The sequence below is a fragment of the Schizosaccharomyces cryophilus genome (genome assembly GCF_000004155.1).
Source record: "Schizosaccharomyces cryophilus OY26 unplaced genomic scaffold supercont4.1, whole genome shotgun sequence".
Lineage (NCBI taxonomy): Eukaryota > Fungi > Ascomycota > Schizosaccharomycetes > Schizosaccharomycetales > Schizosaccharomycetaceae > Schizosaccharomyces > Schizosaccharomyces cryophilus.
Window position 1 is genome coordinate 716,571 of NW_013185624.1, and position 27,438 is coordinate 744,008.

The 27,438-nt window shown below is 37.2% G+C and overlaps 15 protein-coding genes across 15 annotated transcripts; 5 read left to right on the plus strand and 10 right to left on the minus strand.

Annotated features, from left to right (window-relative positions):
- Positions 1-10: 10 nt before the first annotated feature.
- SPOG_03884 (pho88 family protein) lies at positions 11-873 on the minus strand. The gene is made up of 2 exons (XM_013166148.1): positions 732-873; positions 11-649 (listed from the first exon to the last, which is right to left on the minus strand). Exons 1-2 carry the CDS (start codon positions 741-743, stop codon positions 71-73), a joined length of 591 nt encoding a protein of 196 aa, XP_013021602.1. The 5' UTR covers positions 744-873; the 3' UTR covers positions 11-70.
- SPOG_03885 (WD repeat protein) lies at positions 804-2,911 on the minus strand (the record flags this gene model as incomplete). The annotated part of the gene is made up of 5 exons (XM_013166149.1): positions 804-1,578; positions 1,631-1,879; positions 1,944-2,685; positions 2,745-2,818; positions 2,859-2,911. 5 exons carry the CDS (start codon positions 2,909-2,911, stop codon positions 1,557-1,559), a joined length of 1,140 nt encoding a protein of 379 aa, XP_013021603.1. The 3' UTR covers positions 804-1,556.
- Positions 2,912-3,457: 546 nt separating this feature from the next.
- SPOG_03886 (DASH complex subunit Dam1) lies at positions 3,458-3,928 on the minus strand (the record flags this gene model as incomplete). The annotated part of the gene is made up of 1 exon (XM_013166150.1): positions 3,458-3,928. One exon carries the CDS (start codon positions 3,926-3,928, stop codon positions 3,458-3,460), a length of 471 nt encoding a protein of 156 aa, XP_013021604.1.
- On the plus strand, positions 3,551-5,488 carry SPOG_03887 (sec14 cytosolic factor family protein). The gene has a single exon (XM_013166151.1). It carries the CDS (start codon positions 3,927-3,929, stop codon positions 5,088-5,090), a length of 1,164 nt encoding a protein of 387 aa, XP_013021605.1. The 5' UTR covers positions 3,551-3,926; the 3' UTR covers positions 5,091-5,488.
- Positions 5,489-5,528: 40 nt separating this feature from the next.
- SPOG_03888 (ribomal-ubiquitin fusion protein Ubi5) lies at positions 5,529-6,059 on the minus strand. The gene has a single exon (XM_013166152.1). The coding sequence runs from the start codon at positions 5,996-5,998 to the stop codon at positions 5,546-5,548; it is 453 nt and encodes a 150-aa protein (XP_013021606.1). The 5' UTR covers positions 5,999-6,059; the 3' UTR covers positions 5,529-5,545.
- An 81-nt stretch (positions 6,060-6,140) lies between these two features.
- On the plus strand, positions 6,141-7,277 carry SPOG_03889 (translation release factor). Its single transcript, XM_013166153.1, has 2 exons — positions 6,141-6,447; positions 6,648-7,277. The coding sequence occupies exons 1-2, from the start codon at positions 6,279-6,281 to the stop codon at positions 7,055-7,057; spliced, it is 579 nt and encodes a 192-aa protein (XP_013021607.1). The 5' UTR covers positions 6,141-6,278; the 3' UTR covers positions 7,058-7,277.
- On the plus strand, positions 7,249-10,764 carry SPOG_03890 (glycosylceramide biosynthesis protein). Its single transcript, XM_013166154.1, has 2 exons — positions 7,249-7,473; positions 7,708-10,764. Exons 1-2 carry the CDS (start codon positions 7,351-7,353, stop codon positions 10,486-10,488), a joined length of 2,904 nt encoding a protein of 967 aa, XP_013021608.1. The 5' UTR covers positions 7,249-7,350; the 3' UTR covers positions 10,489-10,764.
- Positions 10,765-10,787: 23 nt separating this feature from the next.
- On the minus strand, positions 10,788-11,620 carry SPOG_03891 (kinetochore protein Mis14; the record flags this gene model as incomplete). The annotated part of the gene is made up of 3 exons (XM_013166155.1): positions 10,788-11,210; positions 11,272-11,419; positions 11,571-11,620. 3 exons carry the CDS (start codon positions 11,618-11,620, stop codon positions 10,788-10,790), a joined length of 621 nt encoding a protein of 206 aa, XP_013021609.1.
- Positions 11,621-11,783: 163 nt separating this feature from the next.
- Positions 11,784-12,428, minus strand: SPOG_03892 (ammecr1; the record flags this gene model as incomplete). The annotated part of the gene is made up of 2 exons (XM_013166156.1): positions 11,784-12,138; positions 12,205-12,428. 2 exons carry the CDS (start codon positions 12,426-12,428, stop codon positions 11,784-11,786), a joined length of 579 nt encoding a protein of 192 aa, XP_013021610.1.
- Positions 12,429-13,116: 688 nt separating this feature from the next.
- Positions 13,117-13,845, minus strand: SPOG_03893 (glutathione S-transferase Gst3; the record flags this gene model as incomplete). The annotated part of the gene is made up of 2 exons (XM_013166157.1): positions 13,117-13,700; positions 13,749-13,845. 2 exons carry the CDS (start codon positions 13,843-13,845, stop codon positions 13,117-13,119), a joined length of 681 nt encoding a protein of 226 aa, XP_013021611.1.
- Positions 13,846-14,338: 493 nt separating this feature from the next.
- Positions 14,339-15,536, minus strand: SPOG_03894 (structure-specific endonuclease subunit; the record flags this gene model as incomplete). The annotated part of the gene is made up of 2 exons (XM_013166158.1): positions 14,339-15,442; positions 15,483-15,536. The coding sequence occupies 2 exons, from the start codon at positions 15,534-15,536 to the stop codon at positions 14,339-14,341; spliced, it is 1,158 nt and encodes a 385-aa protein (XP_013021612.1).
- A 752-nt stretch (positions 15,537-16,288) lies between these two features.
- Positions 16,289-19,536, minus strand: SPOG_03895 (uncharacterized protein). Its single transcript, XM_013166159.1, has one exon. It carries the CDS (start codon positions 19,278-19,280, stop codon positions 16,545-16,547), a length of 2,736 nt encoding a protein of 911 aa, XP_013021613.1. The 5' UTR covers positions 19,281-19,536; the 3' UTR covers positions 16,289-16,544.
- Positions 19,431-24,118, plus strand: SPOG_03896 (mediator complex subunit Srb8). The gene is made up of 2 exons (XM_013166160.1): positions 19,431-23,059; positions 23,106-24,118. Exons 1-2 carry the CDS (start codon positions 19,932-19,934, stop codon positions 23,401-23,403), a joined length of 3,426 nt encoding a protein of 1,141 aa, XP_013021614.1. The 5' UTR covers positions 19,431-19,931; the 3' UTR covers positions 23,404-24,118.
- Positions 23,993-25,546, minus strand: SPOG_03897 (uncharacterized protein). The gene has a single exon (XM_013166161.1). It carries the CDS (start codon positions 25,400-25,402, stop codon positions 25,001-25,003), a length of 402 nt encoding a protein of 133 aa, XP_013021615.1. The 5' UTR covers positions 25,403-25,546; the 3' UTR covers positions 23,993-25,000.
- SPOG_03898 (uncharacterized protein) lies at positions 25,491-27,402 on the plus strand. Its single transcript, XM_013166162.1, has one exon. The coding sequence runs from the start codon at positions 25,511-25,513 to the stop codon at positions 25,949-25,951; it is 441 nt and encodes a 146-aa protein (XP_013021616.1). The 5' UTR covers positions 25,491-25,510; the 3' UTR covers positions 25,952-27,402.
- The last annotated feature ends 36 nt before the right edge of the window (positions 27,403-27,438 follow it).

Sequence of the window (27,438 nt, forward strand, 5' to 3'; positions counted from 1 at the left end):
AATAAAAAACAAAACCCATTGAATTATTTTCTTAAGGAATCTAGACATGTTCAGCGTTCAGAGACTTTATTTAGGAGGTCTTTTCATCATCTTTCACTTCAGTGATGGTAGGACCCTCGGAGGGAGAGGCATTAGCAGCAGGGCTGCTAGAAGAAGGTGCAGGCTTATTGGTGTTATTGAACATTCCACCAGAAGCAGCAAAAGGGCGAGCCAAACTGCCTTCAGCAGCTTTTCCAAGGATGTAGATAGAAGTCAATTGATTTGTGAACAAACTGATCAAAGGGAGAATGGATTGGAGTACCAAAGGCTGAGCATAACCCATGTACAAGTGCATAAAGGCCATCATAGCAACACCAATCATAGAACTCTTCTTAGCCTTTTGGAGTTGGTCATTGTCGTAATCCTTGACAGTAGTAGTGACACGCTTTCCACTCGCTTGTCCAGAAAAAGGAGCAGGTGGCTCTTCATAAACCAAGGGAGTACGATCATTATTAGAGCTAATTCGGGTCTGAATAATAGAATAAACACCAAAAATGATAGCGTTGGAGATCACATATGCAGCACGAGCATAGTAAACAATTTGAGGATCAGTAAAGTCCAATTTTTTAGAGTATTGCATAACACCTAAAGCGGCGACAAGATTTAAGACCTAAAGACAAACTAAATTAGCACAAATTCCGAATACAGAGAACACGCAATCGGTTCCAACAATTAAGTGTTGCTTTGCATACCTGAGCGTTCATTTTAGTTTCAATTTAAAATAAATTCAGTGTAGTTTATTTATATAATAATATGCAATTTTACCCGATCCGAATATATAAAGGTAATGGCAGAGGGCAAGTTTATATACCGAGTTCAATAACTGTAACTTACATTGTCGTTAGGAGATAATCAGCTAATTTACCGAAATCAAAGATGGTAGCGTTATCAGTCCAGATACTGTAACAACGAGGTTTGTAAACAAACAGCTGGGTTGAAAAGAAAAGTGTAGAACATCGAAGAGAAAAGAAGAATTATTTCACTGAAAATCGATTCATAAAGGAATCATCAAGAAGGAGTCTTTGAAAAGTTGATAGGTATTCATGGCGATTTATTGAAAGGATTTATCAAGCCGGAGTCAGGAATCACCTCGATTCAATGAACCAATTCTGGTTGATTCAAAGAAATGCAAAGGGAATGGAACAGTGGTTGTTGAATAAACAAGCAAGCAAAAAGCTAGACGATTTGCCGTATCTCCATTACGCTGTAGAAATGCATCCTTTTATGAGTCACTAAAGAATGCAAAGATGGATATTTTGAAGAAAAGATGAATAAATAGATTGCATGGTAAACTTGCAATGGATAAAGACAGCTTAATTTATGTACATTCAGATTTAGATTATTAATGAATAGTAAAAAGTACAAGTACCGCATCTTTTCAAATCATTATAGTGCCTATCCGTGCGTAAAGAAATCGATCATGTTTTTGAACCGAATGAGAGACGATCTAAAAAGTAAAACATAAAAAATAAAAACGAGGAGGAATTGTTTTCCTTTTTTTTTAAGCTTGTTATAATCTAAGTAGCCGATAGGCCGATCCTTGAATCAGTCAGTAGTCTGAATGAAAGAAGAGATAATTAGGAAAACGTACGAAAAATGATTAATAAGTGAACATTCCCCTCCAGTTGACAGATTCATTCGAAAAGCATACAGATTTCCATCAAACGTAGCAACATTGATGTTGGAATTTTCGCTGCTAAATGCTACCACTGAAGAAACCTTGTCACCAGGTATGTGAGCAAACGCAAAATCACGCTCTGGATCAAGCATTCCCGAAACAGATTGTGGCAGATAACCTCCAACAGTTCCTACAATGCTGCGCGAAGACCTCCGGAATAGACTAAATCCATGTTAGCAAGCTATTAGATATATATGTTAAGCATAAATGAATGCATGCAACGTACCTCTCCCTTCGTGGTGGAGTAGCAGACGGAGATGCTGGCTGAGGTTTTGATGGTGAGCTATGGCTGTTAAGTTTAAATATATGGACGGTCTGGGTACTGGAAGAAACTGCTAAAAGGGTGGAATCGGGGTGAAAAGCAATAGAATAGATTTGAGCGGGTAAGGACCCTCTTCGAAATTGATACAGACGTTCTCCTGAAGGAACAGAGTATACACGAATAATTCTACCATTTTCGGATGCAGTAGCTAACATGGTACCATCTGTGTTGAACGTCAAAATAGAGAGAGGATCTTTATGAGCTTGGATTACTGTTATTTCTTTACAATGGACTGCGTCCCAAAGAATGGCACGTCCAGAAACAGTCGAATTGGCAAATGCTGTTGAAGAAGAATCAAGATCTGGTTTAGTGTCTTTGGTTTCAGTGTCGGGATAAGCTAGATAGCAATTCGCTGAGTTTGGTGAGAGCGCGCATACAGAAAACAAATTTCCGCATGTTTCAATCGTATGCAACAGTAGCATATTACTGATATCATAAACATATATTTGTTCCTCCAGTACAGCGAGCAAGCGTTTTCGATTCAATTTTACCGACAGCAGCGGTGTCGGAAATGTCAATTCACAAATTGTAGTACTCTTCTTTGTGTTTACTAGCTTTAACTTGCGATTACTTCCATCCTCCTTCTCAACAAGTGCAACGAGCGACGTACTAAAGAGCATTTCAACAATCGACGTGGCGCCTTGTACTACAAACCATTACGGTCAGAGTAAAATTATTACAGCTCTCACTTTTTAGCTCACATACATTTGAAGAAACATTTCCCGAATGGGTCGCAATTGTAGATTTTGTATCCATCATACGTTCCTACCGATAATAAACTAAAACGTCAGCAACGAGTCTACTTGAACAGTTGTATACTTGGAGTCTTGATTGAAGCCGCAAAATAACAGATGCGACTTATTTGATGCCATTTCTAAGAAACAGAATTAGAGAGACGTTGTTTAAGTTGTTCTTGCTCTAAACAGGACAGGTCAGGTCAATCGGCATCGTTCTCTGTGACCCGCGGCAACGTCTGGCTTGCCGCGGTAACATTGAGTCAATCATCTTAAAGCAATTTTGGGTTTCAAGACGATATAACAAAATAGAATGGATGGTCCATCTTTCTGGTGACATTCTGTAATTAATTTACAAAAAATATAAAAGCTTTTTATAAAGCTCCATAATAGGTTTGTTGAGAGTTGCAGTGCTTTCATTGGCGTTGATGGTTTTGTATTCAAGGGCATTGAAAGGCAAGATAATTGTGCTGTATAAAACAAACGAAGTCCAATTCGTTCAAGAAAAAGAAGGAATAGTATAAAACAGACATCGTACTACATTTGGTTCACACATAAGCAAATAGGAAAAATATGATGTTTGAGTATTGCTTCCCTTGTTTGTCGGTTCCACGCGTGTTACAGTCATTATATCAAATTTCTAATGCAGAGTAGTCATAAGGAAAAAAAATAAAAAAGGATAGCTCATCGAGGTACTGGGAATGATTCTGGGCGTTCAATAAACGATGTATCATTTGTAGTAAAAGTTTCATCAAGCGTCGAAGCGTTGAACTCATGCGAATAGCCGCTACCAATGCCGGCAGATGATGGGGCACTAAGCTGACGTTGCCTCGATGTTATTTCCATTTTCAACTGATCTTTAATTTTTTGCAGAGAAGCACTTTCAGCTAGAGGTGCATTTTCATAATCCACACAAAAGGCATTAATTTGCAAGCCATATAAAAAAGAAGCAAAAGATTCATTAAAAGAATCTAAGTTTTGTTTAGTCACTGAAAGTTGATTCATACGTTTACGAAATTCATTAACACCATCATCTAAAGCAGCTAAGGAATTTGCAAACGTCTGTAGATTCGGTGGAATAGCATTTGGATTTTTGTTTTCCGCGGAATTATTATCATCCGTTAACTTTAGAGTCTCTCTTTCGTAGTTTTCCATGTTTTCTTCTCGTTTGTGGTCGAAAGGAAGTTGCTCGACGGTCGTTTCTGCCCTTGCTGCTGGTACGTTCTTTTTTCGTCGCTCACAGCCTTCTACTGAACAGGAAGATATACTTGGCTCGTTTCAGTATGCTACATGCTCTCCATTAAAATCTATGATCCAAAAGACATGGCCTTCTATTCAGGAAAACAAAACCTACCGAAATTCCTTCATCCATCTCGCCAAATGTGATTCTCCAGATGCTATTCTTATACGATTTCTTAAATCTTGTCGAATGGATCCAGATCAGGCTAGTGTGAAGCTACTGAACACCCTGAGATGGCGCATCGAATCCAATGTCGACCAAATAGTAGAGCGTGGAGAACTCTTTGCTAAAGAACATCATGATGATCAGTTCTTAGAACAGCTTCGTACTGGAAAAGTCATCATGCTTGGTAGAGACCTTAAGGACCGGCCGATTTGTTACATTCGTGCCCACTTGCATCAGCCTTCGAAGTTGACACAGAAGTCTTTGTGTGAAATGACGATTTGGGCTATGGAAACTATGCGTCTCTTTCTGCATTCCCAACCTACCTTACCAGCTTCGTTAGAAGATCCTCAGAATGTCAATGTTTTATTCGACATGAGTAAATTTTCCCTTAGCAACATGGACTACTCATTTGTTAAATACTTATCTTCTTGCCTCGAATGCTACTATCCCGAATCCCTAGGGGTGTGTATTTTGCATAAATCTCCTTGGATTTTCCGAGGTATATGGAACATCATCAAAGGTTGGATTAAACCAGAAATTACAGAAAAAATTATTTTTACTCAAAATTCCAAAGATTTAGAGAAGTATATTGGTCGCCATATGATTCCTGCTACTCTGGGAGGAGACAACCAAAACAGCTTTGAGTATGTTGAACCAAAGGAAAATGAGAATCAGTCTGTTGTTCAGGGAAGTTTAGAAAAAGAGACTGCACTTGCTCATTATTACGCGTATTATAATGAATGGGAACAGCGTTCTCTACAGTGGGCCAAGACGCCAAATGAAGATCTACAAAATGAAAAGTTGCGTTTAAGCTGCGATATTGCAGGCGCACAATTCGCAAAAGATTATTGGAATGTAGATAAATATCTGCGTGCAAGGACTGTGTATGATCGATTGGGATGGCTTAATTAAAATTTGAGCTAACCAAGCCGCCAAAATTACGCTTTCTTCATATTCAACGTCTCTATCCTTTGTATCTGATTTTTGCTTTTAAGATTAACAAAGCTATGTCACGCCTTTTTTGTTAAATATCTTGCTACCGAACTATTTAAATCCCCCATTTGATCCTTGGCCTATATACGATCGGTATTATGCGTTTATTTATTTTGCAATGGTATAGATTATCATGCAATCGCTTTTTCACAAAGATATATTCTATCAGGTGCTTCATTTTTGTTCATAAAATAAAATGGTAAAAAGTCTAACATTGTATTAACGCATTCATGCCACGTCGTACTTTTAAGCTACTTGAACAATGTGACAAAAATACGATTTCCACAGCTAAAGCTAATAAAGAATACAACAGTGATAATACGACTTGCTCATAAAATGAAAAACCTCAAGAACCAAAAAATTTATTGACTTATTTAAGCTTCCAACTTGAGGGTCAAATGGCATCTACCGCAGTAGAGACGATCACCATGGTTGGCCATGAAGACAGAGGCACCGCAAGTAGGGCATTCACGACGGAGACGCTTAACGCTGCCATCATCTTCGACCTTGTAGTACTTGAGGACAGCAAGCTCAACCTTTTTATGCTTGTGCTTGATCTTCTTGGGGGTAGTGTAAGTTTTCTTCTTACGCTTCTTACCACCACCACGAAGACGGAGGACTAAGTGAAGAGTAGATTCCTTTTGGATGTTGTAGTCGGACAAGGTACGTCCATCCTCCAATTGCTTACCAGCGAAAATTAAACGCTGTTGGTCAGGGGGGATGCCCTCCTTGTCTTGGATTTTGCCCTTGACATTGTCAATAGTGTCAGAGGACTCGACCTCAAGGGTAATCGTCTTACCCGTGAGGGTTTTGACGAAAATCTGCATGTTGGAGAGTGCAGAGTTATTTTCAATGTTGGAAATATTTCTTTGGTAATTTGGAAAATTGTGACTGCTTGAAACAAACCCAGAGCAACCTCGCTAAATGTATAACCTTAATTTTTAGGAGAATAAAACAATGGAAATTTACGAAGTTCATTTCAATATTACGGCTATAATTTATCAATTATTATAGATTTATGAATTAAAAACGAGCTTCCCTTTTTTTCTTATAATCAACTATAAGAAAAGGAAACGACGGAACGATGATAAGTATAATCTCTACAAAATGATGGCAAATGGTATTGTTTGGCGTTCTTTTCAGAGCCGGTCGCTGTTCCATACATACTCTCTAATTCTATTTCCAAAAAAACAAAGTCGGCCAGAAGGTTTTATCACCAAAGAACAAATGAGCGAGTTGGCATCCTTTCTCAAGCAAAATTGGAAACCAACAAAAGGTAAGAGAATTATTCCTCAAAAAGGAAGAGCAATCAATGTTAAGATTTAACTCAACCCCATTCATTATGCTGCGTTTTGTAGACGAAGATAGTGAATGAAGCGACTTATACGAAGATAATAAAGTAAACATGACTTTACTTTCATGCTAAGAGTGGCTCGATTGTTTCAATTTTGCCGCAAAGACTAACAAGGATTATAGACCAAGTGGAAATCAAGTTTGCTCGAAGCAGTGGACCTGGAGGACAAAATGTAAACAAACTCAATACCAAAGTTACGGTCTCATTACCTTTGGAACACCTGCGTTCTGTTGTCCCATCATTCCTACTTAAACATTTTTATTCGTGTCAAGAGCTACGACGGTTTCGAGTGGATAACCAGCTACAAATTCAATCCCAGAGAACTAGAACACAATCCAAAAATGTTCAAGATGCACTGTCTCGAATTACTAATTTGCTTCATGAAGTAGCAAAGTCTCTCTATATCGCTCCAACGTCGCCTGAAAAGGTACAGCGGATTACGGCTCTAAAAGAGAACGCGAAAAATAAACGTCTCCAGGAGAAGAAGAAAAAGAGTATGAAGAAGTCTTCTCGTCGAATCTCTATTGATTGAAGCCTTTTCCTTTCAGCGTACCCATTATTCACTCCTTCATCTCTACTCCAATTTTAACATAACGAATTTGATAATTTATGAAATGTTCGAGACTTTTCTTGTCTTTTAATCCTACGTAAATATCGATTGTTTACTTTTTGGAGTTTGTAATATATTACATTATATAATTCTAGACTTGTTTTGATATGCCCCCCGGCTTGAACAAATACCCTTTTCCTGCGTATTAGTTTGAACGTATATAAACACTCACAATCCAAACACCACTACCATTCCTTCGTTTACCTTGCTAGGGAATGGCGACATCAACTAAGTCGTTGGCATTTTCTGCCCAGTACGTTGCTGCCGTGCATATCATTTGTTCGCTAGCAGCATTCCTTGTTCCGCTGGGTTTAACTCTGTATTATCATTATCATGAGGTGAGTAGTGAGACGAAAGCTGTTCTGGTTGCCTAATCGTCCTCGTCTTTGTTTTCTCAAAAACGCATGTTTGTTTCTTGGAATACTAGGTGCTTGCTTAAAAGCATGTAATTTTTTACGGCTTGTTTACTTAAATACGGAGTACTTTTTCTTTTTATCTTATGTGCATCCCTTACAGCTTTCTCTCGCTTTGTCTGTATTCCAATTTGATTTAGGAAGACTAACACTTTTCAGGTTGTTAAAAATGAGTTCTTTTCGTATCCAGATGAATGGTTTCCCTCTGTTTCAGCGACCATCGGTGATTGGTATCCCGAGCGTGCTGCATTTCAATATTTAATTGCTCTGGCAGCAACTCCTCGTATGCTTGTCCTCATGTTATGGTTTTCTCTCAGTGGCTCAAAGAAGCCTTCTGTCGTTATTACCACTATCATCGGTGTACTTAGAACTGCACTTTGTGGTGGATGGGTCTATGTCACTTCTACAGATGATCATGATATGCATGATGTTTTCATGATTGCTTACTTACTTATGAATGCTCCTTGGTTCATTATGACTTCCAAGTACTCTCCACCAAACGCTAGTGCTTCTCGCGTTCGAAAATGTGGTTCTTTCTTGTTCGTCGGTACTGTTTTTCCACTTATTTATTGGTATATCCAACATAAATTCAAGCGAATTCCCGGCGCCTACACGATTTACGCATTTTTTGAATGGTCTCTTATCTTTTGGGATGTCTTATTTGATTCTGCACTTTACTTTGACTTTCAACCTATGCGTCTCAATTTCCATGTTGCAGACAGCCCCATCAAGTCTGTATCTTCAGGTGTCGTCCCCAAATCACATGAAGATGACAAAAAATACACATATGCAAAGGCTGCTTCTTCAAGTTTGAAGAAAAAAACTGAATATGAGCCTGTTTGCTCCAAGTCACACATCCTATCGAGCTTTATCCAATTCTCTTCCGAAACTTATTTAGCTTACATTTTCTGGAGCGTAATAACTTCATTAGGACTTTTAATTTGGTATTTCCCACTTTGGCATATGGGTATTTCTGGTTATGAGGCCTCTATTCTAGTTCAGTTATCCCCATTTCTGTTAGCGATCCCTTTTCTAAGACAGCTCACTTTTAGGGCTCCTTTTATTCCTTTATCACTGACTTTGACAGGTGTTGCTGCATACTTAGTAACTGATCCTGTCTACAGGCTTTTTACTGTCGCGTTTGCCGTTTTTAATGGCTGTCTTGGATGGTCGTCTGTCTTTTCAAAAAGTAAGGATTCCCCCGTTTTATTAGAGCGACGAATTACTACCTTTTTGCTTGGTTTAATTGCATCTTCTGTTGCCAAATATTCATTTTTCTCAAATAACCCAATTTGGCCTATTCTTAACGAACGCAATGGTGGAAAGCAACCACTTGCTCTCGGTTTAGGAGTTTTGGCAACTCTTGGCTTCGCGTTGTGCTCTTCTGGTTCTAAGCTTCCTGAAGCTTCTCCCCCGGAAACCAGTAAGGATTCATCAGCTTTTGCGTCTATATTCGGTTTAGGCTCTACTCTTTTTGGCTTGCACACTCTACTCTGTGACTCTACCATCCTCATCTCTTGGGCCTGGGATGGATATCCCATTAGAGGTCCTCAGCCTTATCCCCATGGTGCTATATCCATAATCGTTGCTTTACTAGCTATTATCATGGCACCTCGTTTGTACAGATCATTTTCATTTATGCTTTTCGGATTTGTAGCTTCCTGCTATGGATCATACGTCTTTTACTTGAAACATGGTTGGGAGAGTTACCTTGGTGGTCTTGTACTTTCTTCATACGTGTTGATTTCAGCCTTTCCTTCAATCCGGTTTGCAGTAGCTTCCAGTCCATCTAAAGTTTTTGGTGGTGCTTTCTTAGTATATAGTTTGTATGCCTTTGCACATGTTTGGGTGGTAGCATATGAATTTGTTCCTGGTGGCTCTGTCCTTCGCGAGAAGACCTCATATCTGTTAATTGCTCTTGCAGTCGGACTTTTCTGTCCATTACTAGGGTACAGCAGCTTTAGCTCGAAAAAACGGTCTACAGGAGTAAAAGCAAACACAGAAGAGACTCATGCTATCAAGCGTGGATTTAAGAAATCCATTATAATAGCAACATATTTGGCGTTCATGGCATTAAAGTATGCTAACATGTATAAACCACCTTATGACTACACACCTTACCATCCAGACGAAAAGATATTTACTGCGGGTATCTGGACAATTCATTTTGGGTTAGATGATTATATGTGGGGAGCTGAGAACCGAATCCGGGATGTTGTACGTGACATGGAGTTGGACGTTTTTGGGCTTCTCGAATCCGACACCCAACGTTTGATTATGGGGTTCCGTGATTTAACACAATTTTTGTCCCATGATTTGGGCATGTATGCCGACTATGGTCCAGGCCCTGATAAACATACTTGGGGTGCAACATTGTTTTCCAAATTCCCTATTGTCAACTCGACCCACCATCTACTTCCATCTCCCTACGGTGAGCTTGCACCGGCTATTCACGCAACTTTAGATGTTTATGGAGAACTGGTTGATGTGGTTGTTTCCCACAATGGACAATACGAAAACGCATTGGACCGTCACTTGCAAAGTACAGAGCTGTCAAGAATTATGAAAGAAAGCACCAGACCTTTGGTGTTCTTGGGTTATGTAGTTTCTCATGTTGGTGAAGAGCCTCAGACCATCCTGACTCGTGGTAATGGAATGCTTGACATTGAGCCCGCTGACTTTGATCGTTGGTGCCAGTATATTTTATATAGAGGTGTCAAACGCATTGGATACGCTCGACTCCATCGCTCAACAGTTACAGATACCGAACTACAAACCGGAAAATTCCAAGTTGCTTCTGATCTAGGAGCGAATGTTCGAATTGCCGCTGAAAAGATTCCCGAATCGCATCGTTATCCTACGAAGTTTGAAGGTAAGGGAATCAATGGACATTACTACGATAACAATAACGTAATTCATGAACCGTGGTATTACGACTAGCTTCACGAAAACAACCCTCACAGTTTTTAGATATTATGGTTATCAAGGATTGTTCTCCTTCGTTAAGACTTAGAACAACATTCTTGACAGATTTGAAAATAATGAGCTTTTGTCTGCATGGACTTATTTTCTAACTAGCATATATAGCATGATTAAGTGTTGCTTTCTTATAATAAATAGTTACAATATGAATAAGAAATGGCAGAATAAAGGTAAACGAACAATCGACATATAAAAGGCATCAAAAAAAAATAAAAAATAGGAAGAAGAAGATAAACCTTCCTATTGCAAAGCAAAAATTATAATGTTTTCTCCAACTGAGCAGTAACCTTGGGAATATTTTTCTTCAAAAAAGCAATTTTGGCAATAGTTTGTTCATATCTGTCAACGTCAATAGGCGGACCATCATTTTCTTGAAAGTCATTCACAGGATTAGATTCGTCAACAGTCGGGCTATCCTTTATCTTTTGGAGCGCGGTTAACTGTTCATTTAGGGAATTTGAAAAAGCTGATTCATATTGAACAGGTACATATTTTCTATACTTGGCAACTCGAACTTGAGCATCTTCTACATCATTAAATAATTGCTGGACTTTTGAACGAAGAGCAAGATCAAAAGGTTCGATTTGATCAGAGTTTTTTGGGTCCTGAAGTGCTGTCTTTGCGTCAAACCCATTAATCATAATATTGTCCTGAACAGTCATGAACGTGGACTCGATTAGCTAAAGATGATATTAGTTTACAAAGAGCTCTTAACAAAAGTTAAGTCAGTCAGCTACTTACTTCGTTGAGCATTTCTTTTACCCGAACTCTGAGGTGATCTTCTTTTCCCTTTCCTGTCTCTCGAGAAGCCTGTTCAGGTAAGTGAATTTCGAGATTTTTCTGAACAGCATGGCGAAAGACTGACTTTACATAGCTGTAATCCTGAATACTGAAACGATTAGAAAAGAACTAGTAAAAGCAAGACTTTATTCATTAAAGCACATTCTTTAAGAGAAGCAATCAAGGCACAGGGTAGGGTAAACTACGATGGACTTGCTCCAAGAACAGAATGTCTTATTTGCTGGTCTGAAAATTCATACCTATCAAGCATCACTTTTGGCAAAGAAGAGTCATCGTCATTTGAAGCCATTGGTGATAATATCGTAAAAATAAAGCAGCAAATTTAATAAACTATGGAATTCATGAAAAATAAACAAACAGTGGGTGTAGTCAAGGTTGCTTTAAGAGTCAAAAAGGCCAAAAAATTAAGCGAGAGTTTAATAGACTTAAGCTAAGAAAATAGCGATACAGGATTATAGTCTGTTGACAATTTTGAAGTATTCCTCAAACGAGCATTCAACTTGAGAAGATTGATACCGAGTAGCCTGAATCTTTAAATTTCGAGGGATTCCGTAAAAGCCTGACTTGCGAATCAAACTCAGCAAAGTCTCCTTCTGGGTCCAGCCCTGTTCTGCGGCAACAGAAGGTAAATAAGTAGCTGAATACCGTATTCTATCTACATAAAACTCAATCGATAAGCCATGAACACCGACCACCCAATCCAGAGGATCATCAATGGGCTCGAAATTCACTAGTAGGTCGATTCCACATTCCAAAAATGGTAATTCGGCCACCGTAATAGGATGAAAGCGGTCATCATGAAAAGCTCTAAATGGTTTCGTTGTTAGTAATTTCCTAGCGTAAGGATTTTGGGAGCCTAAACTCAATGCTTACGCTTGCTGGCTAAAATATCTAAGATTGACATGTAGAGGACGCGGTTGAAAAGTACCAATACAACCCCGTAATTGCTTTCTAAGACGTTGTTTGAAAAAGAACTTTACAAAAAGAGGTACCTCGTCTGTCCAGGATTTCCAATCCGCATGATTTCGAATCCTTCTATGCTCCAATGTAGCGGAAACCACTTCAAAGCAAAAATAGCAATATTGTTTTTCTTCCATGATTTTTCAAGAAGAAAGAAAGATAAAAAGAATGGAACAATCCCCTTCAAAGCGAAATTCCTAACAATGTTCTAGATGATGTCAAAGGACTTGGTCCTAGGCAGAAGAATAAAAATAAAGGAAAATGAGTGCTTTCGTCTTCTTTCGACGAAATAAAACTAAAATAAAAGAAACTTTTACGATGATGGATTTGATTTAAGAAAAAAAAAATAGGTTGCAAGAGCAGTTACAGCAGAATCGATACTACAAAAAATTTGATGGATTGTTAGAAGAACTCAATGTTTCGTAGTTTTCGAAACATTAATACATTTACACTACAAAAAGGGTTGCACACTTTCTTTTCTAAAAATTGTACAAATCTCTGCGTCTAAGGTATAATTTCAAATCGTATACGATCTTCATAATCATCATTAACTATATAAGTATGTAAACCAGAAACAAAAAACAATCAATGTATATTATATTGAATATTTTTTTTATATTCAAAGGGCAACGAATTCATGCAAGTGAGTATCCAAAAAAATTGCATATAAGCAAATCCATGTTATTTTTTAAGAGTTTTTCTCATGGGAATTTGTTTTATTTGCTTTTCGTGTTCAAAAATTTCCAAAAATTATCAACATTTTGAAATGTTTGTAGAAAAAAAATGACTTGCTGAATGTATCATGGGAAAGTGTCAGCTAGGCAATCAAGCAGAGATAGAGAAGGAAGAAAAGTCAGCTATTTCTTCATCCTTTCCTTGTGTCGTTTCATTTAAAAGTTGGAAAACCTTGTCATGAGCCTTATGGGATGCAACTTCGAAAGCTGGACGACTAGTGACTTCAATAAGCCAACGCTTGATGTTTGTATACGGCCTTGATTTCAACACTGTACTCTGAAGGCAAAGCAAAGGATAGCTCATCTGCACGTCGGCCGCAGTAAAGTGGTCGCCGGTGACAAACTTACTAGTGGAAAGAAAATCATCGACGTGTTCAAGGTTGAGGAATAATTCTTTTAGATAATAATTTTCATTAATAGTATTCGTGACTTTTCGAACCAGAAAGCGACTAACAAGAGGAGACATGTCTACAGCCTTGTTATTAACAAAAAGGCCGACGACTAACATCATTAAGGAACCTTCAGCGTAGTGCATCCAAAATTCATACTTTTCTAGAGCATCCAAATTATCCTCAGAGGGTTTTAAGTCTCTCTTATACTTGCGAACCAAATGCTCAATGACAGCAGCACTCTCAATGTAGGTTTTTCCATTGTCTTCGAGCGCAGGACTTTTACCTAATGGAGATAGGTTGTAGAATTCAGGAGGAGAGCGACCTTCTACACGATCATAATGCTTCAGCTTATATGGAACTTTCATCTCCTCTAGCAACCAAATAATTCTCGAAGAACGAGAGTCCGCCAAATGGTGAAGAATAATCATTTTCAATCAACTTTCGTAACAATGGTTACAAATTACTCAATGTAATGGTAAAACTTAGGTAAATATATATAAAGAGTAGGGTAAAGCAAAATTCAAATGAGTGAACACTGAATTTATAACGTCCTGACGTCAATTGAATCCAAATTACCGAAAATCAGTGTATTGCAAAGACAGACATTGAGGAAATCATAGTCGTTTTCATATTGTTTATTTTTTGTTATGTAGCATTTCGATGAGATGAAAAGCCACTGCTTTCGAGATATTTATCCGGTCCTTCATTCAGTGATTAGCATCTCGTACAGTTTACGTAAAAAGTTTTGTAAGCATCAAGAGATTTGTAGAAATTAAATCCAAATATAACCCTGTTTCTCGTATGTTTTAGTTTGCTGAAATTGACCTAGTTGCGCTCATAAACAATAATACCAAGTTCATATTCATAGTGGACAGCAAAACGCTCATAAACAACCATATACCAATGTAGCATTTTTATTCTTTATGAGGAATTTGAATGCCAACTTCCTTGCACAAGAACGCCATATGTATCGCACCATGAAAGGATGATGGCCGAAGACAAGTTCAAACCAGAATTACGAAGCCACAAAGAAAATTCTTCCAATGATATTGGCTCATAGTGCAAAATCTTTAGCCAAATCGCTTTGTCTTTAGAATCACGAACTGCCTTAGAAATTGCACGATGAGATTTAGCAACAATATCATCATAACTGGAAGGAGAGGAAGGGAAAAAGGAAGCCGCTACTTGATTGGATACATTCTTAAATGATCCTTGCTCTTTAAGCTTCTCGCAAGCCGCTTCACAGGCTTTCAAAGTAGTGATTAGCGCTCGCTTGCTCTTGGATGGTTTAAATCCATAACTCTCAACCATTCGACACAGTTCCTGTATAGAAATGTCTTTGTATTTTTCTCCATCCGGTTCTTTATGTTTATCAAACTGGTCTTGGTCTTGAAGAAGCGTTCCATATTGACATGGTCCTTTGTCTAGCGGCATGTCATTGACAACTGGCGAAACGCATCCTAAGTTTTCCTTTCCTTTTTCGTTCATCCATTTTGTAGTATCATTCATATTTTCTTTTTCAAAGACACGAAAATTGCTGACAGGAGCGAACGTGATACCATCATCGCGTTTCGTAGCAGCAGCTTTCTGGTCACCGTAGGGCCATTTCTCATGCCCCAAAACCTCTTCAAAGGCATGTATCGAGAAAGGACAGTGCTCTGTTAGAGATGAGATACTAGCCGAGGCATCATCTTCGCTAGCTAAATTTATAACGGATTCAGAGGAAGGAGAAGGACTAGCTGGAGCATCCTCTCGCTGTTCAAACCCATATATGGGAGGATCTTCATAGTCAAAGTCTTCCTTTCCCAAAGTACTTTCTGTAGTTGTCTCCCCGAGAATTGGGATGTCTGATTGCAAGCCAGACTTGAAACATGAAGATTCCGAAACGAAGGAATTTTGGTTATTAAAAACTTTCCTGTCATCTTCCATGTCAATTAGCTCATATTTTCTTTTCCTAGTGATATTTTCATGCCATTCTTGAAGGATATCTTCCTCCTCGGACTCTACAACCACAAAGGATGTTTTCTTTATTCATTAGTAAAAGAATCGTTTTCCTTAAACTTACAGCATGCGAACTTTCTGGGGAGGATTGGATTTCAATGGGAAAATCCTGAGACATCAGACACAAAGAAAAATCAACTGTGTATGTTTGTGTGTGTTTTCTTTATGTTTTTTGTGGTTCTCACAAACGAAAACAATGCATGGGAAACTTACTGTAGTTGTGGTTGTTGAGATGAAGATGCTAGTACATCTAATTAACAAACTTCGTATAGGCTTATGTTGAACGATAGCAAGAGTAATCCAAAGTTAAAATATTCGTGAATCAGTTATTCCTTGGACTTGTTTCACAGGATTTTAGCAAAGAATACCTCCTTTCGCAAACATTGGACGGTTTTGTATACATTTATACTTCATCTTTACACTTGCTTACGCATTCAAATAAGAAACTTGTGGTACCTACAGGTTTTAGCACAGGGCTATATCCTTCTGCAAAACATGTGGCTGCAAATCCGGCCAAGTCACTATTGGTACCATTTTTAAGAAGGTGTACATTGTAATTTGACCAAAAGACGCACAAGCTATCAAAGTTCCGGATATGACAAACCGACGTAGGCATAGGATATGCACAATTGACCCATCTTCTGGACGCACATGTGATCACGAACATCACGAACATCAATACGCAAGCCAAAAAACATAAACTTGACCATCCTTAAAACAAATGTGATAGAATTAGAGAAATGTAGAACAGTGAGTTGGCTAACGATATATGATAGTAAAAGCAGTATTGCTTTCTAGATTTTTATAATAATATGAATGATAAGGTGAAGTTGTAATAGACAGTAGATTCTAAAATGGAAGTTGTACGGTTGTTGATCTATCTAAGGAGAATTGAGAGTAATTTCAAACTAGTTTAAATGAAAGATTCTTTTTGCTTGTGTAATTCATGAGCTACTAAAGAACTGCTAGTATACTCATACACAAGAAAATTGAGGTAGAAATCAATTCATTATAGGCACCCTCCTAGCAAAAATTTCCTCATTATAAACATAATCATAATAAATAAAATAGAAATAAAAGAAATAACAGTTATAAAGTCTTTAAAAAAGGAGCAATTTAGAGCAATTTAAGGCTTGAATCCAATTTTCTTGCCAAAAAGCTTCTTCTTACTTTTTGAATCTTTTGGGATATTATCAGTATCATTCTTACCTTTTTTCTTAAACAAATGCAAGATATCATTAGCAGCGGATTTCGATTTCTTTCTAGCTTCCGCTGCGATATTATGCCTGATAGAACCTGAGGACTTTGCAGGACTAGGGGAACGAGTGGAATAATCCTTATTAAAGTCCATTTGAAGTGGTTTCGAAAACGATTTTGAGGAAGAGATATCGTCATTCTTTCTTTGAGAAGATTCAATCCAACTATCTAAGCCAGAATCATAGTTTCGTAAGTCCTGAATTTTGCGATTAAAAAAATTACATCTATGGTCCGTAGATCCTAAGCTATTCACTTCCTTAATGGATATTAACGGACTTTTTACAAAGGCTTCAAAGGAAGCGAAATAGAGAGGACTTTTGTCTTGTGAAACTTTGCCCGGCTTTTCTTCATTTTCAAAAGTCTTCAGTTGAGGTGCATTTGGTATCTGATCTTTCTTGCTCCTTGAATCAAGAGTGGGAATTCTCGCAGAAGGCTCATCTGCTGTTTTCTCATTTGTATTAGTAGGAATCGATGGTAATGAACCTCTAGTTAAAGCTGCCGCTTCTAGTTCTTCATTATTTATAGAAGTCCTTCGACTGCCTTCATAGACTTTAGGCAAAGACAAGGCGTTAGGTTCTTCAACGACTAAATGAGCAGACTCGGGAACCGCATTTTCTGCACTGATTTCCTTTATGGTTGGTAAAGGATCATGAAGGGAAGTCGCACTTTCGGTAGTCTTTATACCTTGAAAATCATCTTGCAAACCTTCAGACCAAAAGGGGTCATCCGCATTTAATTTGGATACATTGGAATCTGTCTCTTCAGATAAATAGCTATATAAATTCTCCAAGCTCTCGCCGTTTTGGTATGATTCAGTTTCAGGCAACTTAGATGCTTTTGAACTTATTGACATAGTCTCAGAAAATGAGCCCGTATTGATTACGGAGGCTTTCTTCTCTGTTAAGGGTAGATTACCGTTTTCATGAATTTTTAAGCTAGAGACATTTTTCTCGGCGTTTGACTTGAAAACATTAGAGTTACTTTCGGTTTTGCCAACCAGCGTGTACAAAGGATGGTGGAGAGGAGGATCAACAGCATCGTCTTTACTAACCTCCGAAACGGCGTCATCCGAACTCCCTAAATGTCTTGATTGAGTAGACTTTATGTCTTCATCAGCAGAAGAAGGTAATACATCATGTAAAATACTTTCGTGATCTGAATCCGAAGCCACGTCGTTTTGGAATCGACGATCCTCTTCCGTTTTATGGGGAGAGTATAAAAATGGAGATTCTGGAGACACTAGTTCTTCGTACTGCTGAACTGGCGAGTTATTTCCTTCAGCAGTAGGAGCAGAAGTACTTTCTACATAACGGTATGTGGAGCTTCCAGCGGGTTCATTCAAAGCTACTGCACTTTGCTCAGGAGACTCGACCAACGGAACATGTAAATCGTCTTCCTTCTGGAAGAATTTTTCCTCAAATGTTTCGGGTATCGGGTTTGAAGTCTCGGTCAAAGGTTTAGCAGAATTCTCTGGTTCAAATTCATTGAGCGAAGTTTTCGAATTTGTTTCTTCTTCGACCTTCAATGTAGGCAAAGCAAAAGAATCGTCACTTTCTGATCCTATAAAATTATGGGCCCCACCTTCGGGTTGATGCGTTACTAAAGAAGGAGTATCTTCAGACTCCTCAAGGTTCTTTGATACGGGTTCCTTTTTCTCTTCAACAACTGGTGGCTTAGATTCGGTATAATCTGATTGTTCTGAAGGTTGCTTCTGAGGGATATTTCGGAGAGTATAAGGGTTTTCCAAGAAGGATCCTGCAGAAGGTATTTTGGAATGGTTGGCGGTATCTACGGGTCTCTCTAGATAGTTCTCATGACGAACATCCTCGTCCTGGGCAACTTCGCTAGTATCGCTTTCCGTAGGTGGACGGAAATATGATGAAGCAAATTTTCCTTCGTCTTCATATGAAATAGAAGGTGAAAGCTTGCTGGTTTGATTTCCTTCAAAGGTGTCCTGGATAATCTTTTCACTTTCATCATCAAGTGACTGAGATCGCTTTTGGGAGTGCATTAATGATGTGGATGATGCCGCATTGTTCAACGTCGTATAAGGACCAGCTGGCTCTTCTCTGTTGAACATTTGGTTTCCAGCTAAAGGTGAAGAAGATTGCTTTACGTTCGCAGATAGATATGTTGCTGTATAATCGGCAGGCTTGGTATCAGGGTTCTTTCCTAGACGTTGCAATAATATTCTGCGCTTTTCTGCCCACATTCTGGCACTTTCATCAGCCGTAAAATTTTTTGTAGCAAGGGTTTCTTGGCTACCAGACGCTTCTTTGCGATAAACAAACGTTGAGGATTCATCGAATCCATAATCGTCGTCAGACGTATTATCATCAGAGTCTTCTTCCTCTTCCTCCTCTTCTTCTTCTGAAACCTCTGAAATTTGATCTTTGAGTTCGTGTCTAGTCTCCTCTTTGGATTTCAGATTCGCGACTGAATCGGCACTGGTGGGATTGCTTTCATTGTCTTCTGGTTCTGATTCTTCACTACTCCATTCATTTCCTTCATAACTAGGAACATTAGATATCCACCGGCCGGATATATGGCGACGTAGCCCAGGAGTTCCGGCGTTTGCAATTTCCTTTTTCTTAACTTCCTCCATCGATTTACCTGACGTTAATTTTATTCAACATCGACTTTTAAACTATTATAAATTAATAAAAACTCTGATTTTTCTAAGTATTGATCATAAAGGTACTGAATGGTAGAGTTTGAGTTCAGCTTGGCGTGAAGATATGACTTGACTATAACCGCTACAGTAATTTGCCAAGGATTGGTAAGAAAGAAATTTTAGTTTTTTTGAAATAGTGGGTTTTTTGAAGGAAATATTTGGTAATTTAACACCACCACATAGTCCCTTTACTGTTTGGTTGGCAGTGAAGACAACATATTAATACAGTCGATTTACTCTATATTTTGCACATCCACCTGATGGTGATTTATTAAGGTTAACTTTTTACCTGATTGTCTGTTAATTCTATTTATAATTTTCGAATGCCAAAACTGTGTTTCTTTTTTCGTTGATGTATATATTATTGCTGTTTATCGAAACTTTCGAGTTTACTTCTGCATTAAAGTTTAAATACAATTGACTACCTGGTTACATGCGAATTCATTCGATTCAATATCTACTGTCGATCACTTTACATACACCTGTCAAGGATTTGTTTCAATATTCCATAATCGAAAAATCGTTCACTATCTCTTTTTCCGTTCTAGTCTGCATGTGAAATCTTGGAAAAGCTTATCCTTTATGAGTAGTAAAGAACATATCAGTAATGCGGACGAAAGCAATGCTGCATCAATAGTTATGTGTGAGTTGGATTACCGTTCCAATCCTGAATCTCTGTTACATTACCTAGCAAGCAGAGAGGCATTACCGGACAAACGGCTTTATGACGAAAAAACGGACGCTCAACCTTTCTCTTCAGCTGAAGCCATATCCAAAGGACATGTATATACTTCCTGTGTAGACGATGAACGTGGTTCTGCTGTTTTTTCTATTAAGAATCACCTAAGGAATCCGATTGCATGTCGAAATCTTCATAAATACTCAAAAGCTTTACTTTCCTCCCAAACAAGTATTCCGTTAGGCTTACCCTATACACATTTTGACCCACCTCCTAGAGTTCGATTATCCGAGACTAGAAAAAATGCGTGGCTTCAAGATTTAGCGAATGATAAAATTTGCTTAAGTAGCCTTTCCAAGAAGATACCTCACGGTGTCTGGGGCAAAGATATAATTCAACTTGTTCTCGATTTTCGGGTACCCTTACCTAGAGCAGTTTGGTTTATTCGATGTGCCGGGATTAATGAAATTAGATCTTATTTCAAAAAATACCCCTGCAATTCTCCAAAGGATTGGGTTTTTTTATGGACGGACGTGATTGGCGACTTTTTAATTGATTTCTTCAGTAATAATCAGTCGAAAGACGATATCCAAACTTTCTCCGGTAATTTTGTTTATGTCAATAGGTTATTCGGGAGACTATTGACTGAAAATTTAATTGTTCCTTCTTTGTTTATTGCAAAGGTAATTTCCCTAATATCTGATCTTCCTTTGTATACCTGCCCATCAGTCATAACTTTCCTTGATTATTTTTCGCTTATAATAATTAGAGACACGTCGATCACAAGAAACTGTGTATTAGGATTATTGCCTGTTTTGTCGAAATTTAACGAATCACCGTCCATCGATCTAAATATTAAACGAAAGGTATTGAGCAAGGCTGCTGAATTCCTATATCGCCTTGCTTCTTCAAATAATTCTGGTTTTTACTTCCCTAATGAATGGGAAGACTTGTACCCTGTTTTATCTATCATTTGGAAACCAAATAAAACACACGATTCTTTGCTTTCCATCGTGAATGATCTGAACATTCGAGCTATTTGCATGGTTGATGCATCGACTACACCGGTACGATTTATGCAAACACTAAGTAATTTCAAGCCTTCTCTTAATGCATATTCGTTTGCCAAGAAAATATTGCATTACTCGTATACGGAAAGTATAACATTCTTTTTGCGTTGGAGTATACATTCCAAAAATCGAACGCCGGAACATCGTTTTTGTATCTTTTTATCGGTTTTACACTTTTATAAGGCGGATCATAAGTTGGCAACTAACATAATTTTAAATTATTTATTCCAAGTTTCTTCAATATCGAATGAAGAAAGTTTCATTATTGCCCAACTGCTAAACTACTTATCTTTGGAAGGATATTTTATGTTTTCCGGGTACGTTGCTAGGCTTGCTGCTTTAGGATATCTTCGAGAATCAATGCTAATGGCGGATTTCATGGATGTACAAAGAAAGATAATACTTCATCTTCCCTTGTTTCAGTTTTCTCGGCAAGTAAGAAGCAAGTTAAATTACATTTTAGTACGAGGAAGCTTTATCGTTGACTATGATCAGTGTAATACTTATGTTGAGCAGTTTCAGAAAAATCCTTCAAGCTTTGCATTCAAAAAAGGTGAGAGTTTTTCCATCATTGTCTATACTCTTTTAAAAAGTTTTTCAATATGTGACGATTCCGTTTACAGAATTTATATGGCACTGTTTAATATGTATCATTACTGTATGTTGAAAGAATTTTTTGATTGCGTTGTCTATGCTTTGAACAAGCCTCACATTCGCGCCTCGGCACTTTTACTACTTGTTAAGGCTTTTCCAAACATTGTCATGGATAAGCGAATTACGGACCGGATTGAAATGCTAAAACCAGAAAATGTAATAGAAACTTATTTACTTCACGAGATTAAGCACCTTTATCAGCTGGACTTTGATGTTGCTTCAGGATCTGCTGAGGATGAATCATTGTGTAAGCAGATACAAGACTTAGGCGAGAGTGAATTGTTTTTTAAAGGAGTTTTTGGTGATGACTTTCATTCCTTCAAAGCTTTGGTTTGCTTGTATGAAGAATTTTTCAAGATCGACGATAATACCTTATTATTTTCTTTGACGAATTCGTTGTTAATTTTGAAAAAACACCTTGGTCTATCAAAAAACTTTAACGATGTTAAATGTGATGTCGCTGATCTGTTACAATACAAACATGCAAATTATTCAGAATTTATAGTAAAATTATTACGGCTCTATGGGAACAATATTTTGACAGTCGGAGACTTGTGGATAATTTTAAATCGGTTATTAAAAACCTACGAAGAAGACATGAAAGGACATATCGTAGATATATTTATGGGTGCTATCTTTGTTGATGAACGGGATTCAGAGAAGGATCATTTATTTTATTGCTTATTATGGGATGCGAAAAGTTCAGATGTCGGACTTGAATTTTTAAAGTTTTTAATACAGTATTGCAGCAAAAATGAACTGACACTAAGGTGTATTTGGAATATTTTGAGAAGTCTCAATTTCCATGAGATCATTCAGGTTGTACCTGAGAAATGGTTATTGAGAACGATAATGGAAAAGTATTTGTCTTTTCCATTTCACGGAATGATTAATGAAAGCCTGATAAAGCACATCTTTGAACTAGATGAATTTGTCACACAACTGTTTGCAGCTTGGTTAACTACACTTACAAAGGAAGAACTAAGTGACATTTCTGAAGATGTAATGGAAAATATTTTGACAGCAGGATTGACTGAAAAGGGACTCCAAAGTTGGCATGTGATATGTTTAGGTCTTCCTAGTACTAAACAAATTTTTCAAAGGATCTTACTTTATTCAGTCAATAAGGATTTGGATTTGCCCTCTCATTTTCTACCATTTTTATCTACGATTACTGAATACATTGTACATGAAGGACCAGATAAGCTTTTCCTAGAACAACTGAAGACAAGGTTGCGGAGTCTTTTCTTCACGCTAAAGGAACAAGTTCTTAGTGCTGAAATCGAGAATGATTCGCTTACATCTAGGTAAGAGTGTTTATCGAACTTTGAAAAGAATACTAACTGTTTACAGAATTAGAAGGTTTTCCAACATAATCCTTCAGTTTCATAAATATTTAGAGGCGGATGAATATGCGAATTTTTTACGGATTTTATCAGCGAAAAAATATATTTATAAAAACCAATCTCTTTTTGAATCAATAGCATTCGTTATTGACAAGGTCAAAACCCAGCCAGTTAATGAAGATGAGACTTTTCGTTCATTTCATTCCTGGACAAATATTGAGTGTAGGTCATTAAGTTCAGACCTTCCAGAGGCTTTGAAAGAATTTCATCCTCGAAAAACGGTTATCGAACCTTCAATATGGTGAGACTAAAAGCAGGTAAATATTTTGTTTGTAAATAAGTTTGCTGGTAGTTTAATTATAATAGACTTTTCGCTGATTATGGTGTGCTATTGCTTTTGTTTTTTCGATGAGACGATGTTTATATATTTATTTATATACTATTTGGAGACCTGACCGATATCTCTTTTTTAAAAAATCTCTTTAATTTTAGTTTTGCATGTGTTTGATTATTTAAAGTTCTTTTTCTTCTAATATTGGCAGTGAATGCTGACGTCTCGTTTCGATTGAGTTGAGCTTCATCACATAAATTCGGTTCCTCCATTTTCGAATAGGTGAATTAAGCATAAAAATAAGTTTTATAAATGTATAAATGCAGAAAAAGTACAGAATAATGGAACCTTTCTATTGCTTTTTTAGCACAGATAATGCAGAAGTAACATAATAGTACGATAGGATGATATTTTGGTACGTTACTTGACGTTTGTTTACGGAAAGTACATGACAAACGATTGAATTTCTCGATGGAGATTTCTTGATAATAAAGGGTTTCCAGCTATAACAAATGATTTATAGGATAATACAGCTCTACTAGCTATATAGTTTTAGCTCATGCTCCCCAGAAAAAAATTCTCTATTTGTTTTTGTGCTTTTCTTATATATGTTAAATCAATTCAATGAACACTTCGCCGAGAGGAAAATTATTTCAAAAGATATAAATGGATTAAGAAGTGTTTCTGTAGTATTAGGTCTAAATAGAAATTTTGTAAACTTTCAGTGTTACAAAGTTTCAGCGAAACATTATTTTGTTGTAAAGAAAACAAGGTGAAACTAGAGTGACACGCCTTATATAGAAGCATGAATTGATCATCTCAAGTTTATATAGATTACAATATGGTTTATTCTAAAATATGTTTAATCAGATTAAAATAAACACTAGTTATATCAATGAACATTACTTACCAAGTAGCGGAGTGACGACTTCATATTAAAGTATGTTCATATGATTTCATGATCGTTGCCAAATAAATAAGAATTCGTGGGACTTGAACTTTTATTAGAATATATCAAATCCTTAAGTATGTTATTATGACCGTTCAACTAATTCGACCAGGAAAAGCTCCTGTAGATATTTCTCAAACATTGACCTCTTCAAAGTTTTTGAAAACATCCTTCATTCAATAAAGGAGGTTTTCCTTTCCTGGTTGCCTTTTTTTGAGCCGAATCCATCATCGAGTCTTTACGAAAAGTTTACACAGAGGAATATGTACCACGGTTTCAAGTTCAGCACTTCCATAGCGTATAACATTTTCGATTTTTTGAAAATGGGAATGTAAATAAAAGGAACTATGCAACCACTGAAAAGCGTAATGTTCATTGAAGGCTGCTCTATCTTAGTCCGCTCTTATCATAAAGTTTATTGTCATAAAGTTATCGACTGAATACGCAGTCTTAAATTTCAACCTCAATGAAGTCTTCTATTCCCAAACACTGTTATGACAGATTTCAAGTAGAATGGAATTCAGGCGAAAACCAAAAAATTAGCAACTGCAGATTAGATGGTAGATTTTCTATTTCCTCATAAAATTTCGCATGACTATCTTCAACCCTGTCTTGCACTTCTTTACTTGTTTGTTTCAGTGTATTCCGGTAAAGGCTGGCTTTCCTGAGGATGAGGGTGAAGATTTGAAGGGCCATTGGTTTGTACATTTGATAATTGCTGTTCCCTATCGCGCCTCTCCTTTTCCTTTCTTGGTGTCCGTGTACATTTGTAGAGTTTAAAACACACAAAAACCATGAGCACAAGATATACAGGAGCGGAAGCAAAATAAAGCCAATTGACTAATTCTTCTTTTTCGTGATACTTATAAGTTGATCCCAAGATAATAACCATCAAAGATATGAATAAAATACAGCAATTAATAATAAACATTAATGTATTTGTGTTTACTAAGTCTTCGCTGACTTTCTTGTAAGAATCATCTTCAGATAGGCGATATTTGCGTACAACTCGTGGTTGAAACATGTTGAATCCGCTGCTTTAAAATTGAGGATGGTTCTTTGAGGAGGATTCACTGTGAATTTGGAAGGGAAGGAAAGAGGATGGTATTCGACGTCAGTCGGAAAGGGGAAGATGGATGACATTGAAACCAGCTACTCCCATTCAAATTCACCACCATTTTTTTTCAGAATCTTAAGAATCTTAAGAATGAGTCAACCCGAAGAGGATTTTGAGGAAACTGCTCCTTTAACATCTGACGTTGCTCTTAATCCTGAAGAGGATTATTACAGGCGTCTTTGGGATTCTTTGTACGGTAGAAATCAGACATTGGCATGCCTTTGGATGTTTCCGACTGTATTTTACATAGTAGTTTCTTGTGCATTTTTCGCAGCGTATGCATTCACCAATGATTATGACGGTTTTGTTTACGCTGCTGTTATTATTTGCTCAATCCTCGCTCTTTTTTGCTTAATTACGATTTACATTTACTTTCGACCAATTGTTATTGAATATGAAGTTGATTCGATTCCTATGGAGGATTTGCCAAGAAAAGGCGATACAGCGAAAAGGTAGCTTTACCAATATCTCAACTATGGTTCCAATCAACGAACTGTTTCTTGCTGAGATATTACAAGGATGCCTCCTCAAGAATCTTGAAGGGTCGAAAAGGTTGCTGTAATGATTGAAACATTTCACAAGAAAGATTTCGGGAATGGTGCAAATCCTATTTAAAAAACGACGTGCCTACTGAAAGCTATTGTTTATGAAAATACATTGAAAAGTAGCAATCTACCACCTTTGTTAATAAACGACTTAAGCAAGTCCTATCCTGCACGAAATCTGCAATGGGTCTATTTTATTCTGGTATATATTGACGGTGAAGATTACGAGAGGGACCTAGGAGGTTATGAAGGATGATGTTTGAGAGCATAAATCATCATGTTTAAGAAAACTCTCTCTTCCATTTCAGATACAATATCCCTTTATTTGTCTTTTAACTCTCACAAGATGTTTGTCTTCTCATGCATAAAGATATAGCACGATTTTTACTCTTAGCGTATTTATCTTGTTATCTATTCGAGGTATACCAGAAAAAGAATAGCCAAGATTATTTGAAGACAAAAGGGCATGCAGACCATATATGGGACCGACCTTTGCATACAAAAGGTAAAAAAAGCTACACGGAACTCTATGATTTTTTTTATTTACTTATGTTTTGACCAAGTCTCATGTCTCTTAATACGTGCCGTACAGTATACATAACTTGTTTGTCGCTGCTTGTCAGATTTCATTGAAAATCCATTTTTTTTCAACTCGACTTTTTAGTTTCTATCTTCTATCTTTACTGTATGAGTGCGCTACGAAGCAGTCTCCGAACTTGCTCATATTACCCTTTGTTGAATAGAATGTTGACATCTTCCAGAGTGACTGATGTCCAATTCTATGGTTGGTAAGATTGTTCCTCTCATTGAACAGTAACCTTATAGTATGCAGATGAGATTGGTAGGTGTCGCCTATCATAAAACTTTTATGAATCGTCAAAGGTTGAGGACCGAAACTGTACTTCATCATAGCTCCTGACCTAAGATTATGTGGAAAGCTATCATCTACGAGAACTCTAAGAATTTTTTCTTTTTATTTTTAATATTTGCATATGATGATAATAGTTTAAGGAAGCTATCTTTTATGTAATGCAATTTTATGTCCCCTATCTAGTTTTATGCATAGAAGAATACACGAGCAAGGATTATATCTACGGGCAAGGTAATCCGCAGAATAAAATTTACAAATTATTCACGAAAATTTATGAGTTGGACGAATGATAGCATATTCAGCCCTGCAAGTAACTATACTTACCTCTATCCGTGACAAACAAATGGGGAAAACCGGTCTTTCACTTGAAGCTTCAGAAATCATACAGACTATTTTTTGCAATAGTATTTAGTATTTTCAGCTCTTGTAGTAAAAATGCCGTGATCATAACTATGTTACAATAGTAAATAAAACCAAAGACAACTTCGAAGCATCTTAGTTGATAAAATTTAACATTATTAAATACA

Bases quoted from the DNA above. Each gene is read 5' to 3' on its own strand.
- SPOG_03887 (XM_013166151.1), top strand. From the start codon at position 3,927: ATGTTTTCTTCTCGTTTGTGGTCGAAAGGAAGTTGCTCGACGGTCGTT.
- SPOG_03895 (XM_013166159.1), bottom strand. From the start codon at position 19,280: ATGGAGGAAGTTAAGAAAAAGGAAATTGCAAACGCCGGAACTCCTGGG.
- SPOG_03890 (XM_013166154.1), top strand. From the start codon at position 7,351: ATGGCGACATCAACTAAGTCGTTGGCATTTTCTGCCCAGTACGTTGCT. The intron at 7,474-7,707 runs GTGAGTAGTGAG...AACACTTTTCAG, and splicing joins TGTATTATCATTATCATGAG to GTTGTTAAAAATGAGTTCTT.
- SPOG_03897 (XM_013166161.1), bottom strand. From the start codon at position 25,402: ATGTTTCAACCACGAGTTGTACGCAAATATCGCCTATCTGAAGATGAT.
- SPOG_03888 (XM_013166152.1), bottom strand. From the start codon at position 5,998: ATGCAGATTTTCGTCAAAACCCTCACGGGTAAGACGATTACCCTTGAG.
- SPOG_03889 (XM_013166153.1), top strand. From the start codon at position 6,279: ATGATGGCAAATGGTATTGTTTGGCGTTCTTTTCAGAGCCGGTCGCTG. The intron at 6,448-6,647 runs GTAAGAGAATTA...CAAGGATTATAG, and splicing joins AAATTGGAAACCAACAAAAG to ACCAAGTGGAAATCAAGTTT.
- SPOG_03896 (XM_013166160.1), top strand. From the start codon at position 19,932: ATGAGTAGTAAAGAACATATCAGTAATGCGGACGAAAGCAATGCTGCA. The intron at 23,060-23,105 runs GTAAGAGTGTTT...AACTGTTTACAG, and splicing joins AATGATTCGCTTACATCTAG to AATTAGAAGGTTTTCCAACA.
- SPOG_03898 (XM_013166162.1), top strand. From the start codon at position 25,511: ATGGATGACATTGAAACCAGCTACTCCCATTCAAATTCACCACCATTT.